General features: G+C 38.1%; 1 protein-coding gene across 3 annotated transcripts in view; it reads left to right on the top strand.

Moving 5' to 3' along the window:
* Positions 1–25,995, top strand: part of Adgrb3 (adhesion G protein-coupled receptor B3) — a 725,876-nt gene that overhangs the window by 673,991 nt on the left and 25,890 nt on the right. For 2 of the 3 annotated variants that reach the window (XM_036167756.1, XM_036167754.1), the window contains exons 24-28: positions 3,877–3,975; positions 4,284–4,455; positions 15,261–15,356; positions 17,928–17,967; positions 22,061–22,704. In XM_036167756.1, coding sequence (XP_036023649.1) covers positions 3,877–3,975; positions 4,284–4,455; positions 15,261–15,356; positions 17,928–17,967; positions 22,061–22,704 — 1,051 coding nt within the window. The remainder of the gene's footprint in view (positions 1–3,876; positions 3,976–4,283; positions 4,456–15,260; positions 15,357–17,927; positions 17,968–22,060; positions 22,705–25,995) is intronic. The other variant, XM_036167755.1, reaches the window with a different exon arrangement.

The following is a 25,995-nucleotide window of genomic DNA, read 5'->3' as shown; positions in this document are numbered from 1 at the left end:
TTCCTGAACTTGTTGTCAACACTGAGTTTTCTATTCCATTTGACACAAGATTTTCACAGAATCATCCTTGCTAACTCACCACATGTGGCAGGGATAGAGTCACCATTTCTTCTGTTGATCAGTCTAAGTACTGCATAGAGAAAGTCGGTTCTAGTCCTAGTGGCATCAGCATCCCTAAAGGAGGTATTCAAAGTCAAAACTGCAGCGCAATAGCTGGGCACGTTACTTCATCTTTCTGAAGCCCTATCTCCTCATCCATTAAATAGGAAAATTGCTTTCACCACATTAAATACATGAAGTAATGTGCATAATGGTTTCAGAAGAACATTCGCAAATGGCAAGCCTTACCCAACAAACAGTGGGCCTTATGACGAATGAAATAACATGGGTAACAAAGTTCCCTGACCATGATCTCAGCATCCAAGACACAGAGGTCAGAAAGGGAGATGAGCTCATTAAAATGCTGAGGATTTCGCAAACCTGTGGCCAGTGCTTCTTTTCACACTTCATTATTTTGTGTATCCTGTCAAGTTTGATTCACATTGCTCTAGACTTAGCTACCATTGCTGGAGTGTGAATTTAAAAGTTATTGCTCTTAATCTTCATGTTGGCAATGACAATTATAATTAAAAACCTCTAACTCTAAAAGCATTCTTAGAAGTCACATGGATTTCACTGGCAAATCTGCTTCAGTGTCTTCCTGTTCATATGGAGACTTCTTCAAAGATGCTAAAGTCTTTTTTCTACATGTAGAATTGTGGTTACTGTCCTGAGTACAGGAGAGCTGTCAAGGTAACGGCCAAGTTTAAATAACATTTGTTGAATGGAGGTTCTAAGATAAACTACATATACATAGATTCAAATTTGGTCTCTAATCTGAAGTGTGAATAAAGGAAACTTAAAACACTATGAATGTGTGAAGTTACTTTTAGTCCTCAGAGAGGAAGAGAGTAATAAGGCCTTCAAAGAGGAGCTTAATCAGATGCACCAAGAAAGTGTTGAACGTGGCTGATGCTGACTGGCTTAATAATTGATTTCACTAATTGTAAAGTTGACTATTTCAGGGTGGTTGAATATATACATATAAAAATGTCTATATATACGTATAGAGAGGAGCATATTTTGTGAAATTAGATGATGTTATTTAAAGTAGAATATAGGGCCTAGTTATTCATTCTTCCATTTTTTTTCTATTTCTAAATTTATTGCTTTTTCATACTTTATAATCACTTATTAGAACTATCCAAGCATATCTATTGTGCTCAATAAATATTTATAAAGGAATGAATGAATAAATGTTTAATAAATAATAAAAAAGTTTTAAAAGCTGTGTAACATCCAAACTATATTAAAAGTTTTCTAATACATAAAATATATTTACCAAGGGTGACTTATTGAAAATAACAGTATATCTTATATAAAATGATTAGTGGAAATAGCTAAAAACAATATAAATTATAATGTATCTTTTTAGAATATCTTTAAACAAAAATTATATTTTCTCAATTTTTTGCATTGGAGTTTTCTTGTATGCTGTATTCAACTGCTCTGTCATATCTACTTGAAATGAAGGAAGTTAGCTCCCTTTATACACTCCATGAACTTTCTTCAAGTAGAGGAGAGAATACTTTCTTTCCAGGGAATCTGTTAGATGTTCACAATAAAATAGTCAAGTAATTTTTCCTAAAACAAACAGAAAGCATTGAGAAGGGAACAAGAGCAGTGGACTCCAAGGCTTGTGGTAATAATACAAGAACAATTCGGGGAGAGGGGGGTAGCAATCCACATCTTGTTCCCTGGTGGTGATATATTTATCAGACAATGTGGACAAGTCAGCTTTGTATTTCATCATTGCTTAGACTTGCAATTTTATGAGTGCACCATTTTCTAGATAACAAAGAAATCTTTTATTTTACATTGCAGGAACTCAATTTAGAATCTAATATATGTTTTCCACATTTCATTAATTTATATACAGATCACATATATTTTGGGGATGTTTCACTCTACTCCATTCCTGTCTATAGTATGCGGATGCCGAAGCAGCACAACTGGTTAACTGTAAGGAAAGGATGTGTAGGCCTTTTAGCCCATCCCAGACCTCAAATAAAGACAAATGAGTACTTTGAACCCTGCTATAAATTATCAGAAAATTTCATACTTAAATCAGGTTTTCAGGATTAAGAACTTTGTATCTTGGGTATTTACATTATTATTATTATTATTATTATTATTATTATTATTAATGTAACCTTTGGTTGTTCAGTTTTGTCTCAGAGCCTAGGGGAAAGGTATCCTAAATTTGAGAAATAACTAGTATCAAATGATTATCTTCTGTGATAAAAGAAACAATAAATGATTAATACGGGTCTTTTAAGTAATAATGTGTTTAAGTTAACAAGAAAGAGACTCGGGTGCATGCTTAGGGCAGTTGTTCTCATTTCTGCTTGTTTACCACAATAGTCTATGAAGCTTTAAGAGGGGCATTGTGTCTGGGTCCCCTGAATTAGAGTGTTTGGAGATGAAGAAGGTAGATCTATGCAGCCATGAGAAAACTGAACGAGGTACTACTCTGGGGACAAGTCTTGACAAGCTCATAGGACTATTCAGAGAGTAAACTACACATCATGCTACAAGTGTGTGTACATGTGTGGTAGTGAAAAAGACCCTGCATTGATCAGTAAAGTTAGATCAGTAAAGTGAGTAATTACAACCTATGTGCAAACCTTTGTTTTATTTTCCCATGAGATCTGCTGATCAATCTGTGATATAATTTATAAATGTGTGTACTCACTTAAAAGAAATCAGGCATTATCTCCTCCACCACTTATTCTATGTAATAGCACAGCCCCACTAAAACATTAATTTAAAAACTTACAGGGCAAACATGTTTTAGACATAAACACCACATAGGAATGGAGTACAAAAGTAAACCACAAGAAAGCTTTGAATTTGGATTCTTGTAATTTCTTTTTGGTTTTCTTAGGAGGTTTATATATTAATAAACACATAATGTTTCAGGGAACAATTTAGCAAGGAAAATGCATGCAAAGTTTTTCTACATAGCCTCATTTTGCCTCTATAAAGTAGTAGATAAGATCTACATAACTAAATTCTGAATTCACCTACAAAATGTCTTGGGCCAACATAGATCATTAAATGTTGTATGTTTGAATCTCTTACTATGAACTTAATTACCATTATGAATATGTTTTATGTAGAAAATAGATGCTCTTTTATTACATAATATTTTGTCAAGTTCCATCAACCCCTGTATTCAGATCGTCCTATAATTTGAACAAATATTGATGCTATAAAAAATTTAAAAATAAGAATCTGTACAGTTAGAAACTACATCTCTTACATTTGAAGATTTTATATGTGTGTGTGTGTGTGTGTGTATAATATTGTACATACCTTACTTTCTTAGATTTCATGCCATAATGTTAACATTTCTGGAGGTCTTCCTGATATTTGAAATTTCTTCATATGAAAATGAAAAACTTTGAAGCTAAGAGTTCTCACATGTTTGTTTACCATGGGTCTGAATAAAGGGTTATTACTTTATGTTTATGCAAGCACATAGGTGTATTTAACTCAATGTATTAGCCAATTGTATTTTATAGACACAGGGCCATCTGTAATGTAAGTAACAGAAACATCCTTTGCATGCTACAGAGGCCCACAGTGTTAAAAGGTGAATGTTGCAGAGATGATGCATGGTGTAACTGAATCTATAAAATGATCTAGAATGTTCCTTGATAAATATACTCTTTCTGCATGAAATAGTATTTTAAAAAGTAACTTGTGGCTGCCACATTTTTGGTGACAATTCAATATTTTTGTTCTTTTTGTGGGTGTTCTGTTTGTTTGCAGTCAGATGAGTGAGCCTCATAGCGGTTTGACGCTCAAATGTGCCAAGTGTGGAGTAGTGTCTACGACAGCTTTGTCAGCCACCACCGCCAGTAATGCCATGTTAGTCCCAATCATTTACATCTTCTTGTTACCGATTGTACATGTGCATGTGAGAAAATGCTATGATGGAAAAAAATTGTGTTTGCTAATACTTGAATATTTATCATTGGCAACTGCCTTTATAATGATTGTGGGACAGTCTATAAAAGAAAAGTGAAATTCTCAAGTGTTATCTGCTTTGTGGTTTCCAAGTTAATGGTCTTGGTGCCACACAAGATTGCTTTTTTGGGAGAGTGAATGGGGGTTTGGTTATGGCCTGGAGCATAGCACACAACTACGTAATATTGCTATCTTTTCTCGTTCGACAGGGCCTCACTTTGGAGCTCCTGTGTGGTGCTGCCCCTTCTGGCTCTGACGTGGATGTCTGCAGTGCTGGCCATGACAGATAAACGCTCTATATTGTTTCAAATCCTTTTTGCTGTGTTTGATTCATTACAAGGCTTCGTGATAGTCATGGTCCATTGCATTCTTCGGAGAGAGGTGAGGAACAGAGTTCTTTTGTGAAAGAGAAGAGCAAAAGTGGGAAGGTGCTTCTTAATTAACCAGTGTGGTACTTTATTGTAATCTTCAAAGTTGATCTTCTCCACTGACTGTTGCTTAAGATCCAAAGCAAAACAAAAAACAAAAAAAAACAAAAAAACACAACAACAACAAAAAAAAATGAAGCGTTAAGGCAGAGTTCATGAGGCTTTGACACTCAGAAAGGAACAGATGGAAATACATGGGTTTGTACGAGGGAAACACATCCAGAGGTGCTAAGAACCAGGAAGAACAGATTCCAGAGAGATGGAGTAAGCTAGGTATGCTGGACAAACTAGAGGGAGAAGTGATAAGGTAGGCATGTCTTAAACGGCACTCTTCATAAACATCATACTGTGCTCTTTCTTACCTATTTCCCAATCAAGCTACTACACAGAGCATATCTTCGGTCCTGTTATTGACTAATATTACTTTACATGCAAAGTGCATTTTAAAGTTGCTAAAGATAAATGATCTTGATTTGGACGTGTGTGTCAACAACTACAGAACCTGCATATAATAAGGCATTGTAGGCAGTATTTGTCCATAAGAACTACAGGCCTGCAATCACAGCACATCTCTGGGTCACAGTTAGAGTTTACTTTCCGTAAAAGGAAGAGGACGGTTCCTCTGGACTAGAGACACTGAGCGGCCCCAAGCTCATCTAAGACAGCAAGAGACGGCTGATTTGTGTTGTTTAGGGATAAAATATTGTTTTCCAACTAGTGTGAAAATGATCTTGAGTGCTTGCAAGCACTGAGACAGTGTTTACAAGGTTTATGAGTCATCGCAGTGTTTGCTCTGGGGAGGAGTGGGAACTGAAGAACACGTCGACACCATGCCATGTGAGGGATTTTGAGAGCAGTCGGCTGTCGGTCCGTGTCAGCTAGCTTGCTTGAGTAGCTGGTTGTGCTGTACACACTAAAGAGTGCGTGTGCATCTGAGCACACACCCTGTTGTTTTACACTCACGAGTGAAGGTACTGAAAGGCCTTAACCTGATTTGTTAGGTGGGAAGAACAGTATTTCTACCTTATTTCAGGAAGGCACAGATGTCAGCAGTAGACTCACAGGTGTATTCTAAGAATATTCTATGACAAGAAGCCATGAAAACAGCTGAAGTGTGACTTCTTCATCTTGCAAGGGGGAGATATTTCACAACTTCAAAATCTAAAGTAGCTTACAACTGTCAAACCTTCTTCGCCAATTTCTACCTAAAATATCATTTTTAAAATCTCCTGTATATTGAGTTCTTTATATAGCAAAGCAATAAAGGTTAAAAAAAAATTGAATGATAATTTAGATTATATTCTTTTCCAATTATGACTATCTTGTGGATCACCTGTATTAACATGCCTCTGTGACTTTTAAGTCACAGAATTCCAAATTAATAGGCACATAGCCATTTCAATCGACAATTAAGAATGGACTATTGCAGGCTTTAAGCAAGGTGCAAGACATATTTGCATGCAATTTTCAGAAGAAATTAATACCCTGGTTATTAAGGTATATACAAATACTCTACCTTTAAATAAATTCTCTCTCTTAAAGACATGGCTTTATGGACCGTACAGTAACCTCAAACTTACTAGGTATGTTTTATGTTGTGCTAGGGACTGAACCCAGGGCTTTGTGCATTCTCGGCTAGCTATCACTCTACCTACTGAGCCATACGCCCAGCTCGTGTCTCTTTTTTAGATAGTGTTAGGTGATCAAAATAAACAGAATTTTAAGTGACAGATATTATGATGACTTATTATCAAATTTTTGCTACTTACAGGCAGAAAAAAAATGGCAGAAAAATTCTTGATACCAGTCAGAACTTTTCAGTACTTTCTAATTAGACTGTCAAAAACATGATTTAAGTGCAATTAAGTCAAATCATGAAACAAATGCTAAATAGGATATCTGTAAACCCATGTTTTCTCTATTAGCAGGAGCAAAAGCATGGCCATTTTCTCTGATACTGTTCAGTGGATAATTCCAACTGAATAACTCTATTACTGGTAAATTCATAGTGAATTGCTAGCTATAGCATTCTTTAGTTGTGACATTAAATGAACATATTCTTTGTGGATTTTTTTTCTTGTTGTTGTTGAACCATACAAACATTCTGTAACTTTACTAAAAATACATACATTTCAGTTAAGGACAAATGATCTTCAGAATTCCTAAGAGAAGTTTTGTTACTAAAGAAAGAAGGGGGTTTTGTATTTGTAATTTAAACCATTGTGTTTAAACGTATCATACATGGCAAGCTTCTTTAGAAACAAAGCCTCTTTCTACTCTACATGTATATGACCTGACTGTGGGTCTGTCTCATGCTGTGACCTTGTCCCTAACATTGAATCTAGTGTAACAGAAAAGAAAACCCTTTCCCATGTCCCCTGTGTCTCCTATCAGTACTCTTTCCATAAAAAAGTACCAAAGCAAATGTAGTAGTGTTTGTGAAATGCTGAGTTGTAACGTGTGGCTCTTAAATACTTAATTTGTAATTCTTAGCTGATAATCCACAGGAGGCCTAAATACAGTTTTGTCTTTCTTTCTTTCTTTCTTTCTTTCTTTCTTTCTTTCTTTCTTTCTTTCTTTCTTTCCTTCTTTCTTTCTTTCTTTTTTTTACCATTTTATTTCTCTGCTATTTTCTTCAGAATAATTTCATCTAATTTGTATAGAATTTTTCCTTCTTAAAAATATACAAGCCATATAAGAAATACTTTTGGTGCAGAGCCTGAGTACATACATATTCTTAGTCCTGTCTATTTTTTTTTTAAATGCCAACATAATTTGCTTCTTTTTAGCTATTGCTGTTTTTACTCATACTGACTTGCCCAGTCTTCATGGAAGAGGATGAAATATAGCCTTGCACTTACAGGAAGAATGAAAGGCTGCAGGGGTGGCATTGAGGACGTAACATGCAGAGTATTTTAGGTGTGATTTTGCTTTTGATGGGCTCAATTGTCAAAGAAAATTCCTAATCTGGAAACAAGGGAGAGGGAATTGCGCTGGCACTGACATCTGAATGTCTATGTGTTTACATGGCTGTGATATCTGTTCATACATGGCTGTGGTATCTGTTCATACATGGCTGTGGAATATGTTCATACATGGCTGTGGAATCTGTTCATACATGGCTGTGGTATCTGTTCATACATAGCTGTGGTATATGTTCATACATAGCTGTGGTATATGTTCATACATGGCTGTGGTATCTGTTCATACATGGCTGTGGAATATGTTCATACATGGCTGTGGAATATGTTCATACATGGCTGTGGAATGTGTTTATACATGGCTGTGGAATATGTTCATACATGGCTGTGGAATTTGTTCATACATAGCTGTGGTATCTGTTCATACATGGCTGTGGTATATGATCATACATGGCTGTGGAATATGTTCATGCATGGCTGTGGAATATGTTCATACATGGCTATGGTATATGATCATACATGGCTGTGGAATATGTTTATACATGGCTGGGGTATCTTTTCATACATGGTTGTGGTGTATATGTTCATACATGGCTGTGGAATGTGTTCATACACGGCTGTGGCATATGTTCATGTGGCAGTGCTATGTCTGTGAGCTCCCATGTGGAGCCAAAGGAGAGCCTCAGGAGTGCTCTGCCGTGCTCTGCCTTATTGCTTGAGTCAGACTCTCCCACGAAACCTGAAGCTCCACCTTTGGCTAGGCTGGCTGGCCAGTGAGCTCTTGGGATGCTCCTGTCTCTGTGTCTGCTTCCACCCCAAGGGCTGAGATTACAGGTCTCCAGCTGTGCTGGTTCTTTTACACAGACCCCAGGAATTCAAATTCAGATTCTCATGCTTGCAAGGCAGACATGCTTACCCACTGAGCCATGTGCTCAACCCCCGTATTTATTTCTATAAAAAGGAAATTGACCATCTAAATGCCTGTTCCTGATCTCTAGACCTGATGAACTTAGTATTTGAATACCATTTTTGTTTTCTTAACAGGAAAGTTGCTTCTTTTTAAACATCCTTGTCCTTTTGAATTGTTTTAGCAAATGTTTCTAAGTGGGGGCAGGAGAGACAAAACCAAAAAACGGAGAAAAACAGTTTCAAAATAGTCAGACATCACAATACATTACACATGACCTGGACACTAATGTGTGTTCTAGACAGATTGAATCCAGTAGAACAAGTATAGATGTCTCCTGCATTGGTTGATTAGAATTCATTGGACTGAACAGATAAGAATGCATACTGTTTACTATTCTCCTCATTGCTATGGAAATGAAACTACACAGAGTTAGGAAACCTTTGGAGTAGTTCCTGTTGCTAGGAAACCACTTTCCTGGTTCCTGCACATTCTTCTCATCTCTGTCTCTGGCTGCGCCAGGCTCCAGGCTCCAAGACAGTCTTGCAGCTTGATGTCAGAGGGGGAAAATAACGAGATTGTGGTACCAACTAATCTAAAGTAAAGCCCTGCCACTAAATGGAAGGGGAAGAGGGTTAAAAATTTAAGCCTTAAATGGATGATCTTGTTGTGCTCCTGTGTAAGCATCCTGTGGCTCTTCCAGGACATTAGTATCAGGGCCAAGATCTTCTCTCTCTCCCCAGCTCTGGCATGAAAGCTGGTTGTGCTAGATGAGGCCTCAGATAGTCATCCAAACCTGCGAAGCAATTTTGCAGGAAAAAAATGTTAAAATAAACAGGAACTGTGTTTTCTCTCTCTCTCTCTCTCTCTCTCTCTCTCTCTCTCTCTCTCTCTCTCTCTCTCTCTCTCCCTCCCTCCCTCCCTCCCTCCTCCTCTCTCTCCTTCTCTCCCTCCCTCCATCCCTTCCTCTCTCCCTCCTCCCCACATGTCACAGTTGTAGTTCCAGCATTGGATGGCCTTGATGACAGCTCCTTACACCATGTGGTATCTGAAAAGCAATGAATAAGTGGCCAGGTGTGGAGAGAGTCAGGGCTTGATTGGAACATTTTGCTTTGAAGACGGTAAATAGCACACCGATTAAGAGACGGTCAAGCCATTTACTAACACCTTCATACTTTTCAGGCTGAATTTAAAATTCCAAAAGGAAAATCATTTAAAGAGTTGGTAATTTTGCTTTGTTTTCAGTAAAATAAAATATGTGCCTTGGAGTAGGAGAATGACAAGAGGCAATGAAATAAGCCTCAACTGGACATGATGGAGCCAGGGACAGTATGTTTTCAGTCTTACATTTCCTCGGAAGTCACCAATCTCGCCTCCCTCGGCATTCAGCTTGTTAGACAAGGACTCGTCAATCTCGCTGCTTCTAGATTAGGCTTTCCCAGGCCATCATCATTCCAATTACATGGTGACCATCTTCATCCTTCTGAATCTTCAAGCTTGTGTCTACACAGACCATAAGAAGTTAACAGATGTGTAAACTCTGGTGAAAGAGATGGCCTCAGTGAACAAGTTCAGACACGGAGGGCTTCAAACACAAGTGATATCCTGGCATGCCTAGCAGGGGGCATCCAACTGTGATTTATGTTACTAAATCCTTCCACTTACATTTTCCTCCCAGCTACCCCCTACTCTAGGGAGCGGCAGCATGCTGCTGTCTGGAGTGAGAGGCTGGACACCAGCAAATTGAGAGGGAGCTCCCACTTCCCTTTCCTCTCAGATCCCCAGGATCTCACCTTTCAGCTTTGCTCTACTGGTACAATGTATGTGTTTTGACGAAAGGGATATAATGAAAACTCACCTGGCTGTTCCTTTCTTAAAAACTGTCTTTTTGTTTTGGTTCGTTCCTTGGCTTAAGCTATTCTCATCTTTGTTCAATAAATTTGAAAGGCTAGAAATAGAATGATGTTCAGGAATGAGGGCTCTCAAAGCAAGAAGCATGGTTCCGTTTTTTCAGCTTTCGTCACCTACAGTGATAATGTTGGGTGAGTTCCTTGCAGTCGCTAAGCGTGATTTTGCTCTTCTATGCATCACAAGCCTGTTTATCTCAAAGGCTGTGGCACCAGGCTGAAATGAAATGCCTCCCGTGAAGGTGCGAGGCATGGTGTCTAGCACACGATTCTTTCCTCTCACATTTGCACACTAAAGGAACACTGCTGCATTTTTTTCAGACCATGTGTTTGAAAGATCATCTAAAGAAGTTTCGATGTGCCCCCAAAGAGGGCTATAAAAAACTAGCTTGAAAGTCAAAAGCACAGATGTGGTAGATCCTTCGGCATTGGGGGAATCCCAATACATATTCATCAGGGCTTGAGTCTGAGAGTGCACTCTGAGCCTCTCATTGTATAGCAAAGGACAAAGCTTCCTTTTTTATTTCACTAGGAGAAAAGTCAAGTAATATTTTTTAAATGTCAAGTCAGGTGTGTTACTTAGGTCAATTGGCCTAATATTTGTGAAACTGAGACTTATTCATTCATTTAATGATTAAATATAAAATACATTATGTTGAAAAAGTCTGTGCCATTTGTTCTAGTTTGAATCAATAGATGTGATTGTGGACACAGACTGAAGAAGACACATAGCATGTAAGAAACCCCTCTCCCTGGAAATCATAACAACTGAACAGGAGCATAAAATGTGTGTGTTTCTGACTTATAGTGACCTTGTGAGTTTCCAAAAATGCACAAAGAGTAACTTGAGGTAAAAGTGTCTCATCTCTCAGAGGTGAAGGTTTGGGAGTCTGAGCAGTTCAGCAGCTAAATCCAGAGCCTGTTCCAAACTGTGGAACTCTTCCCGGTGAGGCGTTGTGGATTTGTAACACTGCCAATGTGCTGGGTGCCCCTCTCCCACAAACCTCTAAATCTGGCATGGACTTTGCACAGTGATTCTCTGCCAGCTGCCTCTAGAGTGAGGACCAATGGAGAAGATCTTGGCTTTCTGCAGCTGCTGAGAAAACCCAAATGTCTCACCCCATGACGGAAAGGCAGGAGCTAGACTTTCCCTGCAAACTACTTTGAACTCTGATCTCATCCAGGAAACCATATGCACTGAGAAAGACCAAATGCCTCTCTAGGCATTTTTTTAAAGCAGCCCCCTCACTGCTTTGCAGCTTAGTAGAGACAGCCCCTGATAGCTGTCGCTGTATTCTTAAAGATGTCACCCTCTGTTCTTTCCTTTATCTCCTCACAGACCCCCATGTATTCTTAAAGATGTCACCCTCTGTTCTTTCCTTTATCTCCTCACAGACCACCAGGCTTCCTTAAAATCCCCTAAATATTTTAAAGGTAGTGACATATCTGTTCCTTGCTGCTCCCTCTTACTTTTAGCCCCATCTGGTCATCATTTAGAATGACAGACCTATTTCAGAAGGTTTCAAAGAGAAGACATTTTATAATCTAGATATGAAGTGTGGCATAATTAATGTTAAATATTTCATTGCCCCCCCCCACAGATTCATTTAAAAAATTTGGTTTACTAGCCTCCAGAAAGTTTTTGAAATGTTAATTTCACAGGAACTCAGATTTGTAATGATAATATATAGTAACGAACTAATGTTAACCATTTGAAATAAAGCTGTTAACTAAATTAAAGAATTAGTTCTCTATAAATAGTAAATAAAGGACAGTTAGTACTCATCATTGTAAATATAATGTTGGCATAGGAGATTCAGGGGAACTTTAATTTTAGTATGGCATAGAATGACCTATTTTTTTGTTTTTGTTATTTATTTTCATGTTTGTCTAGAACTTGAATTTTAAACAGTTCCAGTTTTTCATTGGTGTAATCCACATTAATTCCCCCAAGGATAAAACTCTTTGTTTACCTGCTAATTCAATTATCAAAATGTTTGCTCCTGACTGGATCTTTTTCCAGATACTATCTTCCCTTCTTACATCCCTTTTGTGGTAAGGAGATTCGCCAAGTGCACTTCTTTCAGCAGATCCTCCCAGGGTGTTGAGCAAATGTTTAATGCCAATTCATCTTGATACCCTCAGTGTATTTTCAGATTAAAATAAAATCAAATAAAGCATTTGGAATAAAATGAAATTTCTTCTGAAATCCTTATGAATGAGAGTTGTACACTAAAAATGTCTTAGAATCTAATTCTTAAATTTGACACCAGTAAGAACCTTAAAATGACCTTAAACATAGTAGAAAACTTGTGTGCTTTTCTATCTTCTCTCTCTTCCAAACAGCATTGACTGGTGTCATTCTCCAGTGTAGATGTGCCCTTAGCCCACTGTCACTTTGGGAGTTTTGCAGTCAAAAGTATTGATTTTGCATGTGTATGAGTATATGTTTTGAAAAGGAGATTTCTTTTGTATATTTTTCAATCAAGCAAACAATGATTTGGAAGAGAAATTTATAGAAACTTGCTTTTCCGTGGTTTTTAATGTCAGCTGTTAAATCCTTGACAACTTTTTGGTGATGGCTTCCAAGTAAAGAACACTTAGCAAGGACCAGAGAAAATAATGTTTACCATTGCTCCTGTCAGTGCAAACACACAACTCTCACCCTTTCTAAGGAGAGAATGAGTTTATTCTAGAGCCAAATATGAGTGACAGGGCCCAGGAACACAGATTTAGGTCAGCCAAAATTCCATGGTCCAACATGCTAACACTGTGATGAAGTTGTTATAGTAACAAAAAAAGAAAAGTATGCATCAAACCACCTCTCATCTACATTTATGGAAACATCAAGTAGACAGTGGAAGCAAGACAGGGAGCTCCTGATACAGTTTACATGGCAACTTTCATTCCCCCACAGTGTTTACTATTTATATATGCTGGTATTTAGAAGTAGGTTAAAGGGAATCTTCATGTGGCAAACTCCCAAAAGACCACGTTCCTAACATACTGTACATTTTCCTTTATGAAATGTACTTTAATTGTTGCTGTGGGGCATAAACAGAGTTTAGCATGACCCTGTTTTTCTGACAATGGTTTATAAGATTAAAAAAAGAAAAGAAAAGAAAAGAAAAGAAAACCACACATTTACTTTGTGGTTTCCTTAATTCAGATTTAGGAATCACAGAAAAAGAATGGTCGCCTGGCAAACACTGAATTCATTACCAATTTTCTCTTGTTTATGTATTATTTTATAACCTATAGTGACTTCTTGGTCTAAAAAGGAATCTCCTGAAAATATTCATGATGAAAGTCTTTTGCTCTGTCCTGGGTCTGTCTGCCTCACTGGGAGAAGCAAGATGATTTCCTTCTGTTCATCTGAGTCCTCAGAAAAGGAAACAGTAGATTAAAGTCCAGCCGGACTCTTAATTGATGTGTTAGACCAAAGAAATGTTGTTAGGGAACTGAGCATTCTTTTGCAGGATTCTGAGATTAGCAGCATTAGCACTATAGAATGGAAGCCATCAGAAGACACCTGCTCTCAGATGGACTTCACAGAACCTGGCTGCACCACCAGGCAGAGAACCCTAGGTAGAGAGATGATGATGTGTGTGCAGGTCTCTATAGGGCCAGCAGAGCAGTCTGTGAGAGCTACTACACAGCTCCACATTCCAGACCCAAACTGCAGCTTGGGGGAGAGTATTGATGACTCAAAAATGGGAGGAAGGAGACAAAAGCAAATTAATGGACTCAGGCTTTGATCCATTCTGTTCTGTGTTGTTCTGTTTGTCTCCTGGCCAACATATATGTTATGTACATCTCACATCAAAACTGAGACAGGATGGTGTGTAGCTGTGCTTTTTCAAAAGAGGAGACCCACATGTGTCTACACTCTGCAGACTCTATAAGAGTGATTCAACAGAGGGAAAACGCAACATCACCTACGCTTTTAATAACAGTAAAACAGATTATAGTAGATGAGAAGGAGAATGTCAAACACATGAACAAAGTATTAAAAAATGACTTGGCCATTGACTTGGGATAAGCAGCCGTCTGTGAACATATCACCTACAACTTGAGAGCAGCCTAAGGGACCACAGAAAGGGGGATGTGCACTCTGATGCTGAGGTGTCATGTGATCAGAAAACAGCAGTTACTTTTGTTACACAACCAGTGGTGTTCCCTTTTCTGAGATTTTGTGAGAAAACAATTAACGTGACATTCTTAGAAACTCCTTGTGATATGCTTATGCTGCATCCAAGACTTGGTGGGAGGTCAAGGAAGTCTGACTGAGCTAAAGAATTCTGATCTTTCCTACGTCAATCAACCAGAACTCAAGAGATGCATTTTATATTGTTCTGTTGTTTCCTGTTTTTTTTATGTCTGGGGATGCAGACATAAAGGAAGAGAAAGGAATAGTCTTCCCACAAGTTTTTTACGTGAGTCAGAAAAGGAAAAAAATCTTAAGTCAATTCTAGTCAAAAGATTATTGAGTGATTTTATTATTTAAAATGTTTAAATCTGTTATGGATCTTACACAATAGTAAATCACACACACACACACACACACACACACACACACACACACACACACACACACCAGCATGCAGTGGTTTGTAACAATAGGAGAAAAAACACCTTATGGCAACAATGCCAAGGATCAAACCAGAAATGGCCATCATGCTCTCTCAAGAGTTCCAATACTAACTTGGTAGATGATGGCAAGTGATAAATACCCTGGGCCAAGCCAAGTACACCTATATTTGTACTAAGAAGTAAACAGTGTTGGGCATGGTGGTGCTGGCCTTAATCCCAGCACTTGGTAGGTAGATGCAAGTAGATCTCGGTGAACTTGAGGCCAGCCTGATCTGCACAGCAAATTCTAGCCCAGTCAGGAAACAAAATGAGTCTTATATTATACAAGCAAAGATAGCATTTTCTCATAACTAATGGGCTATATGGACAGTATCTAGTTATTATTAAGACAAAAAAAAAGAAAATCTATGTTTTTTTTTCCTTCCTACAGGTTCAAGATGCATTTAGATGCCGGTTGAGAAACTGCCAGGATCCAATCAATGCTGATTCTTCAAGTTCTTTTCCTAATGGGCATGCTCAAATCATGGTGAGCTTTTATTTTCTTTCAGGTTGATGATTAGGTCATGGTTTCTCAAGAAAGAAATATGTATATGTAACAAATCCCTCGCTAATAAAATAGTCTAAAAATCACAATTCTGCATTAGTTCCTTAAGACTAATACTTTCAAAGCTAGGAAATGACTTAGTGGTTAAAAGTACTTGCTGCCTTTCCAGAGGACTGGAGTTCAGTTCCCAGCACCCACATCCCCAGCTCATGAGTGCCTATAACTCCAGCTCCAAGGGATTTGATGGCCTCTTCTGGCCTCCATGTGTTCCTGCACACATGAGCGCACATGCATGCGCGTGCTCATGCACACACATATACACACACATACATAAATAATAAAACAAACATTTAAAATAAATACTTGGTACTTTTACATCCAATAAATGTTCTTTCTGGATAGCTTTCTAATCAAGGATCTGCCATGATTCCCTTGGGTGTTTAGAATAATGCTCTATACAACAGTGAAGAATATTTTCATCTTGTCTGGAATTCAATTCAAGATGGTTTTTACACATGAGCATTATGGACTTTCACATTTGTTTTGTTGTTGTTGTTGTTGTTGTTGTTGTTGTTTCTGTGTATGTTGTGGGTTTCCCCCCTTTCTCTCTTTTTATTAATTTTTGAGAATTTAATAAAGCAGATTTTGATTATAGCCCCTCTCCCAACTCATACTTAGTTGAATACTAGAATCCTTAGAGTAGCTGCAACTCAGAGCATTAAATATGTATCTTTAAAGGTGCCCCCAGGTGATGGTGGTTCCTCTGTATAGCCTAAAGAAAACACCAAGGGACTAAAACACAAAGAAAAGACCCCCCTCCAGTGATGGCTCCATACTGTACATGATCCCAGAGTACTGGTAGAGTTAAGGCTGCTGTAGGCATAAACACTTTGTCAAACCTTAGAAATGAGGTAAAATTACTGTCATCAAAACAGAAACGCATGTTGGGCGTTGTGGTGCATGCCTGGAATGCCAGCACTGTCAGGGATGTGGAGGCAAGTGGAGCCCCTGGCTTAATGGCACTCTGGACTGTACTGCATGATTCTGTCTCGAAACAAAACAACCAACTAACAACATGAGCAGACCTGAGGCTGAAGAGGAACGAGTTTTCTGTAGCATAACTGTTCTATTGTTAACAAGTTTGGAGTAGAGAACATAAAAAGTATGGTGAAGCAATATGTAAGCAGCTAAAAGGTGAGAAATAATAAGCCGTTCCTTACAAAAATCAGATAGCCATAAAAATCTGTTTCACATATTCATGGTGGGCTGGCCAGATAAAGGTAAAGGCGTTGGCTTTGCAAACCTGGTGACCTGAATTTGATACCTAGGATCCACTTCAACTTAGGAAAGAACCAAAACCACAAAGTTTTCCTCTGACCTCCACATGCGTGCTGCAGCATGTGTGCATCTACATACACACATATTAATAATAGTAATAGTGGTAATAAAAATGAATATTAATAAGGAAAGGGATATAACTGAAAAATGTTGCTTACAACAGGCCAACTTGATTTTATCATTAAAAAAATAAGCTGATTTGTTTAAAATGTGAATTTGGGGGAAAGTGGTACTAATATCCCAAAGACTCTAGGCCTAAGGAACAGGTGTTTCACCATCAGCTCTAGTCTCTGCACCTGAGAGCCTCTGGTCACAGTATAGGAAACATGATTCTGTATAAGTGTGAGCGTTAGCAAAGCTACATCAGCGAATATTGCATTGTGGGTAACACACTGAAACTGGAAGCATAAAATACAAAAAACAAAGACATTTATTCAAGGATATTTCTAATAGCATGCCTTCTGATTGCTTTATTAAAGTTAGGCTATTTCCTTCAAATTCTGGTCCTGTTTTTGTTTTGTTTTTGTAGCTCTGGAGAGTGAACTGAGGCCCTGTGTGGCCTATGCAAGCTCAGCCACTTAGTTACAGCCCCCGATTTTTATTTTTTAATTTTGAGACAAGATCTTATGTAGCTTAGGCTAGCCAAGGATAACCTTGTAGCCAAGGATGACCTTGAACTTATGATTCTTCTTCCTTCACCATCCCAAGTGCTACATTACAGAGGGATGCCACCACTTACTCTTTTATTCTATCCTGGGGATTGAACCCAGGTCCTCGAGCATGCTAGGTAAGCACTCTACCAGCTAAGCTATGTGCTACATCCCTATTCCCACCCCTTTAAACTTTTAGATCAAGCATGGTCTCACAGACCTTGACCTTATGCTCTGGCTCAGGTAGGCCTTGAACATGTAATCATCCTGCTTCATCTTCTCAAGTAGCTAGAATGACCACTGGAACCACCAGTCCTAGCTAACATTCTGTCATTTTTATGTGGTATTATGTTACCATACCAAAACTATGCCACTTTCCACAGGTTTTATTCACCATTTTGTCTCTAGAACATTCTGATTATTCCTTGAGAATCTTCTGTTGCACAAAACAATAAACTGATCCTGGCTAGCCATTGCATCTATAAGCTTCAGAAAATTTGAATGTTAATAGCATTTGAAATCTTCCTTAAATAATGATTCTGTGCCTTATTATTTCTTGTTACAGACAGACTTCGAAAAGGATGTAGACATTGCTTGTCGATCTGGTAAGAATCCTTTGATCTTTTAACTATAATCTGCTGTAGGGACATGAAATCGTTTTGTGGGCTGTGATGTTTAAGAAGGGCAGTGCTTTGTTCATCACCCTCAGGTGGGTAGATATTGGCATCTTCCAATGAAAATCACTGTAACATCAGGGGTCTATGTACAGAGGGTACAGAGAAGGAGTGAGAACTGAGAAGGAATAAGGACTAGATGATGGAGAGCATCTTAGCAGCAGAAAGCACTAGACATGCCATAGACTTCCATCCTCACAAATAAGGGTAGTCGTAAGGCAATTGACTGTAGCTGCTTTGTTTATCAGAGAAAGAGTGTGAATCACTAGACTGGTGAACTACCAGTGTGTGTGTGTGTGTGGTGTGTGTGTGTGTGTGTGTGTGTGTGTGTGTGTGTGTGAATGGTAGCTGTCCTCTAGCCATGGCTGATATTTCACTAGAGAAGAAGGCTTATAAGTTTTAAAGAAAATTGCATATTTTCTATTTTGGATGTTTTTTTCTTTTCCCTCGTTAGGAAAATGTCTCCCAAAGCACATCAAAGTGTGCCACATTTTACCTTTTATTTCTTTTTCTCTGTGCTGTCTCTTTTCATATTAACAGTGAGTATGTGTATATATATTTCATCTGAGTATCCAAATATTGGAAATCAAGTACCATTTAGTTCAATCAGAGTACTTTTTGCCTTCAGATTTAGCAGTCATGTGCCATCGTTCATTTCTAATAGCATCTTCCAAGGCCTGGTGCTGAAATAGTCCCCAATTTGTCAATAAATTTAAATTATAGTGTACACATATGTGCATACACATCCAGCTTTCATCGCAGTTGGCTACTTTCTTGTATTAATGTGGTCTACACTCACATCTGATTTATGCTTCAGGACAAGTGTCAGCTTGTCATCTAAAACCTCTAAAATGTTTTATGGGTACTGTCAGGGATTCTCCTAAGATGATGTAAAAGTTATGCTTCTGGTATGTTTTCCTAGAAAAAAAAAAATAAACTGCATTTATTTATTTATTTATTTATTTATTTATTTATTTATTTATTTATTTATTGGTTCTTCAAGACAGGGTTTCTCTGTGTAGCTTTTTGCCTTTCCTGGATCTCACTCTCTAGACCAGGCTGGTCTCGCACTCATAGAGATCCGCCTGGCTCTGCCTCTCAAGTGCTGGGATTAAAGGCATGCACCACCACTGCCTGGCTGCATTTATCTCTACACACTGTCATCTTAACCTCTTTCGGGAGGGTATCCATTCAAGATTGTGTGGCCATTGAATATTTGACATAGTACCTTCTAAGTTTCTGTCCAAACAGTCTACAAAGGAGTTAAACGTCATGACAGCTAATGCAGAACCTGCTGTGTTGGGCAAGGCACCCACTTCCTACCTTTCAGGCTCCCTTATGTGTTATTTCCAGATTCAGCTCAGAGCCATTAAAATCTGGGCAAATGCCAGATCATACTTCTTGCCATAATCACAGTCACATGGGAAACTAATCTTGAATTCAATGAAAACACTCTGGGTGTGGTCACAGCAGTTGGAAGCTAGCGGCTATGATGTGGCAACCCATAGGGGGCCTGTGAGGGGAGGAGGAATTACCTATTCATATAGAAAACAATCTTATCCGTCTTCTACGATCTCTAAAATTCACAAGCCATGACACAAGTTTCCGCATTTATAGAATACAATTTGGCTGTGTTGGGAGGCTTAAACTTATTTTAATGTTTAGGTATCTATTTATTTCCTAATCATCCATCCTCAATTTGGCTTCCTTGCCTCTCTTCATGTATTCCTTGAAGTTCTTGACAGAGGAATGAATGAGAACAGACACTTTTGTCTTCCCCTTAACAGCTATTTATGACAAATCCATGCTTGTCAAAGTGTGGTACTCAAACAGTGTGCCACCTGCCGCTTCTTAGAAATGCAGTTCTGAAGACCTACCTAGACCTTCTATTCCAGAAACTGTGGGCCTGAGACACAGTAGCTGGGGCTAGAAGTCATTAAATCACTCGGATAAATTGTGAGTGCTGAAAACTCCCATGTCAAGACCCTTTCCCCAGAGCTGCACTACCTAGCCCTTCTGCATGCACAATGTTGTTCCTTTTTCCCAGTCTGTACTGGAGACTGGGTTAAGCCTTTTCAGCACAGACTAGTACCATGGTGTTATTAAGAAACAACTGACAATATGCAATCTGTTTTCATTTTTGGCCAATGCCCTTTTTTAGTTGAGCTCATCAGGTGCTTCCCTCAGAGTTTTTCAAGAGATGTCTGCATGTGTTGGCTGTAGTGAATTTTAAAGTCTCAGTTCCTGGGCTCTGAGCAGTCTGTTCTAAACTTCAATACTGCTTCTATAGGTGCTGGAGTGTACATCTATTTGCGCTAACTCTTCAGAATGCTTTCTGTGTGGTTTGGTTTTTCTTCTCACAACTTAATAATTTGTCTCAGAGGTCCGGCTTCAGCACTGCTGTCATTTGTAGGAGGTTTATATTCAAAGCTTGTTTGCCTTTTAACCAAATCAAAGAAGCAGGCTCATCTTTCACATACTATGGACACTCCATAAAAATAATCACACTTATCAAATATATAATGTATAGGGAGCATACTGTAAAAATCTAAATGTATTTTGTATCCAGATTATGAAATCAATACTCATTACCAAGGTTTCTGTCATAGTTTACAACCTATTAATAAAAGTGTGAAACCACCTATACATCCCTACTATAAAGCAATAGGTTCTCAGAATATGTATTTAAATTTTAGTGCTTTTGATTTTGAATTAATTTTTGTGTAAAGTTAGGAACTAAAACTGTTCTTCTGTGAATTTGGAAATGCTTTAAATAGTGTTTTAATTTCAACTATTATTAAATTAGTCAATATATTTCACCCTTTAATGCTTAGTTCATAATTATTATTTCTAGAAATTGCAGTGTATTACTGCTCTCTTATTATATTAAGAGGTTTGGTTTTTTTTTTTCTTTTTTCTTACTTTTGCTTTTACAATGTGTAGGTAGCCAAGGCTGTCACAGCCTTCCAAGTGCTATGATTACACATTACCACCATGCCAAATTTAGAAATAACATCTTAAAACTTAATCTTTTCTTATTTTTATATATAAAAATGTAAAATATAAAAAATTTACAACCACATTGTGGATTCATGAAAAATATATATATGAATATTTAACATGATGGTATGGAATAGGAAACAAAGAGACAATATTACAAGAATAGATACAGTATCTCTAAAGATAACAGGTGGTATATGAGTGGTTCATTCTTTGCAATATTTCAAAGGCTTCATTTCCTCATAGTAGCAAAAGATATTCATAATCTCCTGGTTTTCAACTTCTGTACTAATTCATACTTATGAATCTGTTCAAAACTTGGACAATAATGGGCAAAACTTAGCCTGTCTGAAAGTTTTCATGTTTCCAAAAACAATTGTTCTATACATGATGAAGTTTTCTACAATAGTTGCTTTGCTTTGTTAGATTCCTACAATAATTTTGTTTTGAGACAGTCTCACTATATAGCTTTGGCAGTCCTGAAACTCACCATGTAGACCAGGCTGGCCTCAAACTCACAGAGATCTGTCATTCTCTACCTCTCAAATGCTGAGATTAAAGGCTTGCACCACCACACCCATCCCACAAGAATCTGTTTTAATGAACAAAATTTCTATAAAACTTTAAAAGAAAGACTTATATAAAAGTAACAAGTTTGTGTGAACAAAACTGTATATTTAGAGAAATGCTTTGAAGCAGACTGATGGAGAAATTTTCTTTGGCAGTCTACCCTTTGCCTTAAAATTAATACAGAATTTTTCTCCTGGCAAGACATTGAGATTTGTTGAAAGCCAGTTAATCAACTTTCAAATATGCTTTCTCTATGCTCATGATCTATGCCAGCATCAGAGAATCAATAAGAATTCAGTAATCTGGATTATGAAGAAACAAGTACAAATTATTTGTTAAAAGATCACTCTTTTTTTTTCCTTTATTAAGAGTGTGTCCTAGGAAGATAAATAATAGCATATAGCGATAAAAGGAAATACTTTCTTTTCACTAACTATCACGGTCTAATTTGCAGTACTTCATAAGGATATTGGTCCTTGCCGAGCAGCAACAATAACAGGAACACTCTCCAGGATCTCTCTAAATGACGACGAGGAAGAAAAGGGAACAAACCCTGAAGGGCTAAGCTATTCCACATTGCCTGGAAATGTCATTTCCAAAGTCATCATCCAACAGCCCACGGGCCTGCACATGCCCATGAGTATGAATGAGCTGAGCAGTCAATGTCTGAAAAAAGAGAACACTGAATTGCGGAGAACTGTGTACTTATGCACGGATGACAATTTAAGAGGGGCCGATATGGACATAGTCCACCCTCAAGAAAGAATGATGGAAAGTGACTATATTGTGATGCCTAGAAGTTCTGTAAATACCCAGCCATCAATGAAAGAAGAAAGCAAAATGAATATTGGCATGGAAACCTTGCCGCATGAAAGGCTATTGCACTACAAAGTGAATCCTGAATTCAATATGAATCCCCCTGTAATGGACCAGTTCAATATGAACTTAGATCAGCATCTTGCACCCCAGGAACATATGCAGAGTTTACCCTTTGAGCCCCGCACAGCTGTGAAGAATTTCATGGCCTCCGAGTTGGATGATAATGCAGGGCTGTCAAGAAGCGAAACTGGATCAACTATATCTATGAGTTCTCTAGAGGTGAGTCCTAAGAGGTTACTAGAGTTCTAAGAGGTTAACTTGATATTTGAAGGACCTACAGGCTGATTCATGTAAAGTTGGTGTTAGGAAGGTCCATGTTAGTTTGGGCAGAGTTTCTCATATGTGCATGTTAAGATTCTGGCCTTAAAGGTTTTCTAGTGGTACATTGGAATTTCCTGGTTCAAGATGTTATTAAAAAGTAGAGTCCAAAGTGTTTAAAATGATACTAATCAGTCCTAATTCTCTCATACTGGGACTCATGTGAAACATTCATAAAGAAAATACAGCAGGTCCTCCTGAGGTTTCACTGACATGATAGGGCATTTTCCAATATAAAATAAAAACTGGATGGTGCTGCAAATTCTGCAAATTCAAAGCTCAATCTAAATCTTTTTCTACAAGGCAATCTGTTAATACAAAATTGAAATGTTTCTGTGGGTAGTATCATTACACTGATTATAAACATTATTATTAGATCAGATCAGTATTATTCAGAATGAATGTCTTGTTCTTAATCCTATGGAGTGGTGACCATTAAAAGTATTGGACTTTAACTGTTAAGTATTCAAAGTATATATTCTAATCATACTAAGACTCAGGACTAGGAGCTGACAATGGCCTTTGCCCTGCACAAGGCCATCAACAGTAAACATTTATACCATTCTCATCTTTTTCCTTCCCAAGAAAGTAGAGGGTTACTAACAATTATTATCATTCACACTGTATTATAATTAAACAAGTAGGATTCACAGAATCCAATATCTAATTTTCTAATGACATATCCTATTACCCTGGTACTGATTTGTATGTATCCTATATCTTTCCTGAAGTCTTGCTATAAACCCACGACTAAGATATGTAGTTTATATAAAAATAAATCACATATATGCATTTGTATGCATTTATCACATATATTTAATTATTTTAATGAATTATATTATTGCATAAGTCATAATTTAGACAAAAATCACTGTAATTTGTTGAATGGCCTTTCCATCAGAATTATTCTGATAATGTTTTTCTAAGATGCAAAAGTCCCCAAAGGCAGTAGTAGCTCTTCTAGATTCCCCAAAGCCCTACCTTTCACTTTGTCTAAATTAAAATGGATCATGAAATGTAGATAGATCTAATTTTTTCAAGTAAAATAAGAAAACTCTAGACCAAAACCAGAATATAAATATACTCCAGAAGAAAGTTTTAAGTTTTAGATCAACCTCAACTAGAAGAGGGTTTCAACACAAATCCATGTAGGGATTGTTCTCAGAATCAGAGGTGTCGATAGGGACAGCTAAGCAAATTCTGTTCTAGAGTAGCTGTCGTGCCCTCTGGACAAAAGCTTCAGTTTTCTTTTTTTAATAATTATTTTTAATATTTTTATTTTATAATGAATTTAAGTTTGCATATCAGCCACAGATTCCCCTGTCCTCCCTCCTCCCACTCCCCAGGCTTCCCCCCAATTCATGCCCCTTTCCCACCTCCTCCAAGGCAAGGTGTCCCCTGGGGAGTCAGCCCAGCCTGATAGATTCAGTGGGGCAGGTCCAGTCCCCTCCTCCCTACACCAAGGCTGAGCAAATTGTCTCAGCATAGGCCCTAGGTTCCAAAAAGCCATCTTGTGCTCCAAGGACAGGTCCTGGTCCCACTGCCTGGGGGCCTCCTAAACAGTTCAAGCTAATCAACTGTCTCACTTATCCAGAGGTCCTGATCCAGTTCCATGGGGGCTCCTCAGCTATTGGTTCATAGTTCATGTGTTTCTACTAGTTTGGCTATTTGTCCCTGTTCTTTTTCCAATCATGGTCTCGATATCTCTTGCTCATATAATCCCTCCTCTCTCTCGCCGAGTGGACTCCTGGAGCTCCACTTGGGGCTTGACCATGGATCTCTGCACCTGCTTCCATCAGTCACTGGATGAGAGTTCTATCATGACAGTTAGGGTGTTAGGCCATCTAGTCACCAGAGTAGGTCAGCTCAGGCACTCTCTCGACGATTGCCAGTAGTCTATAGTGGGGGTATCTTTGTGGATTTCTGGGGACCTCTCTAGGACTCTGCTTCTTCCTATGCCCATGGGGTAGGTCTTCATTTATCATGGTGTCTCTTTCCTTGTTCTCCCACTCTGTTCCTGATCCAGCTGGGACTTCCTGCTCCCCTAAGCTCTCTTTCCCCTGACCCTTGCCCTCCATTCTCCCCCTCACCCCCAGTTTGCTCATGTAGATCTTATCCATTTCTCTGTCATTGGGTGACCCTAATGTCTTTCTCAGGGTCCTCTTTACTAGATAGCTTCCCTGAAGTTGTGAGTTGCAGTTTGATTATCCTTTGCTTTACATCTAGTATTCACTTATGAATGAGTACATACCATGTTTGTCTTTCTGAGTCTTTCTGAGTTACCTCATTCAGGATGATATTAAAGACTTCCTAGAGATCAATAAAAATGAATATACCACATACCCAAACGTATGGGACACTATGAAAGCAGTGCTAAGAGGGAAATTCATAGCACTCAACGCCCACATAAATAAGTTGGAGAAATCTCACACTAGTGACTTAACAGCACACCTGAAAGCCCTGGAACAAGAAGAAGCAAAGTCATCCAGGAGGAATAGATGCCAGGAAATAATCAAATTGAGAGCTTAAATCAATAAAATAGAAACAAAGAGAACAATACAAAGAATCAATGAAACAAAGTGTTAGTTCTTTGAGAAAATCAACAAGATAGACAAGCCCTTATCCAAAATAACCAAAAGGCATAGAGAGAGCATCCAAATTAGCAAAATCAGAAATGAAAAGGGAGACATAACAACAAACATTGAGGAAATCCAGAGAATCATCAGGTCATACTTCAAAAACCTGTACTCCACAAAACTGGAAAATCTAAAAGAAATGGATAACTGTCTGGATAGGTACCACATACCTAAGTTAAATCAGTTTTCTTAACTTATAGACTTGCTACTGTTACCCCATCAGAACTTTATATCACAGATATTAACATGTCTACTACAGTCATGACCACATAAGCATCAGCTGCAAAATGTTCACGCAAAATTGCAAAGGGGCTTAAGGGGACTGAGTAAGAGCAAACATAAGGATATAACATCAAAAGTAATCAGGATAATGTAGACATTTTTTTCTATTCAATGACTATTTTTAAATTACAGTGGAATTATACTAAAATAATTGGGGTACTGTGAAATGTTTTACATTTAACATCTAAAACCCAACTGAGGCTGAGAGTATGCAGGTGTTTTGTACTTGAATAATAGAGTGTATTTTCCAAGTATTGATTAATTTGCTTTTTAA

Source organism: Onychomys torridus, chromosome 18 (genome assembly GCF_903995425.1).
Source record: "Onychomys torridus chromosome 18, mOncTor1.1, whole genome shotgun sequence".
In the NCBI taxonomy this organism is placed as follows: Eukaryota; Metazoa; Chordata; class Mammalia; order Rodentia; family Cricetidae; genus Onychomys; species Onychomys torridus.
The sequence above is the reverse complement of the archived record's forward strand: the minus strand, read 5'-3'. Positions and strand labels throughout refer to the sequence as shown.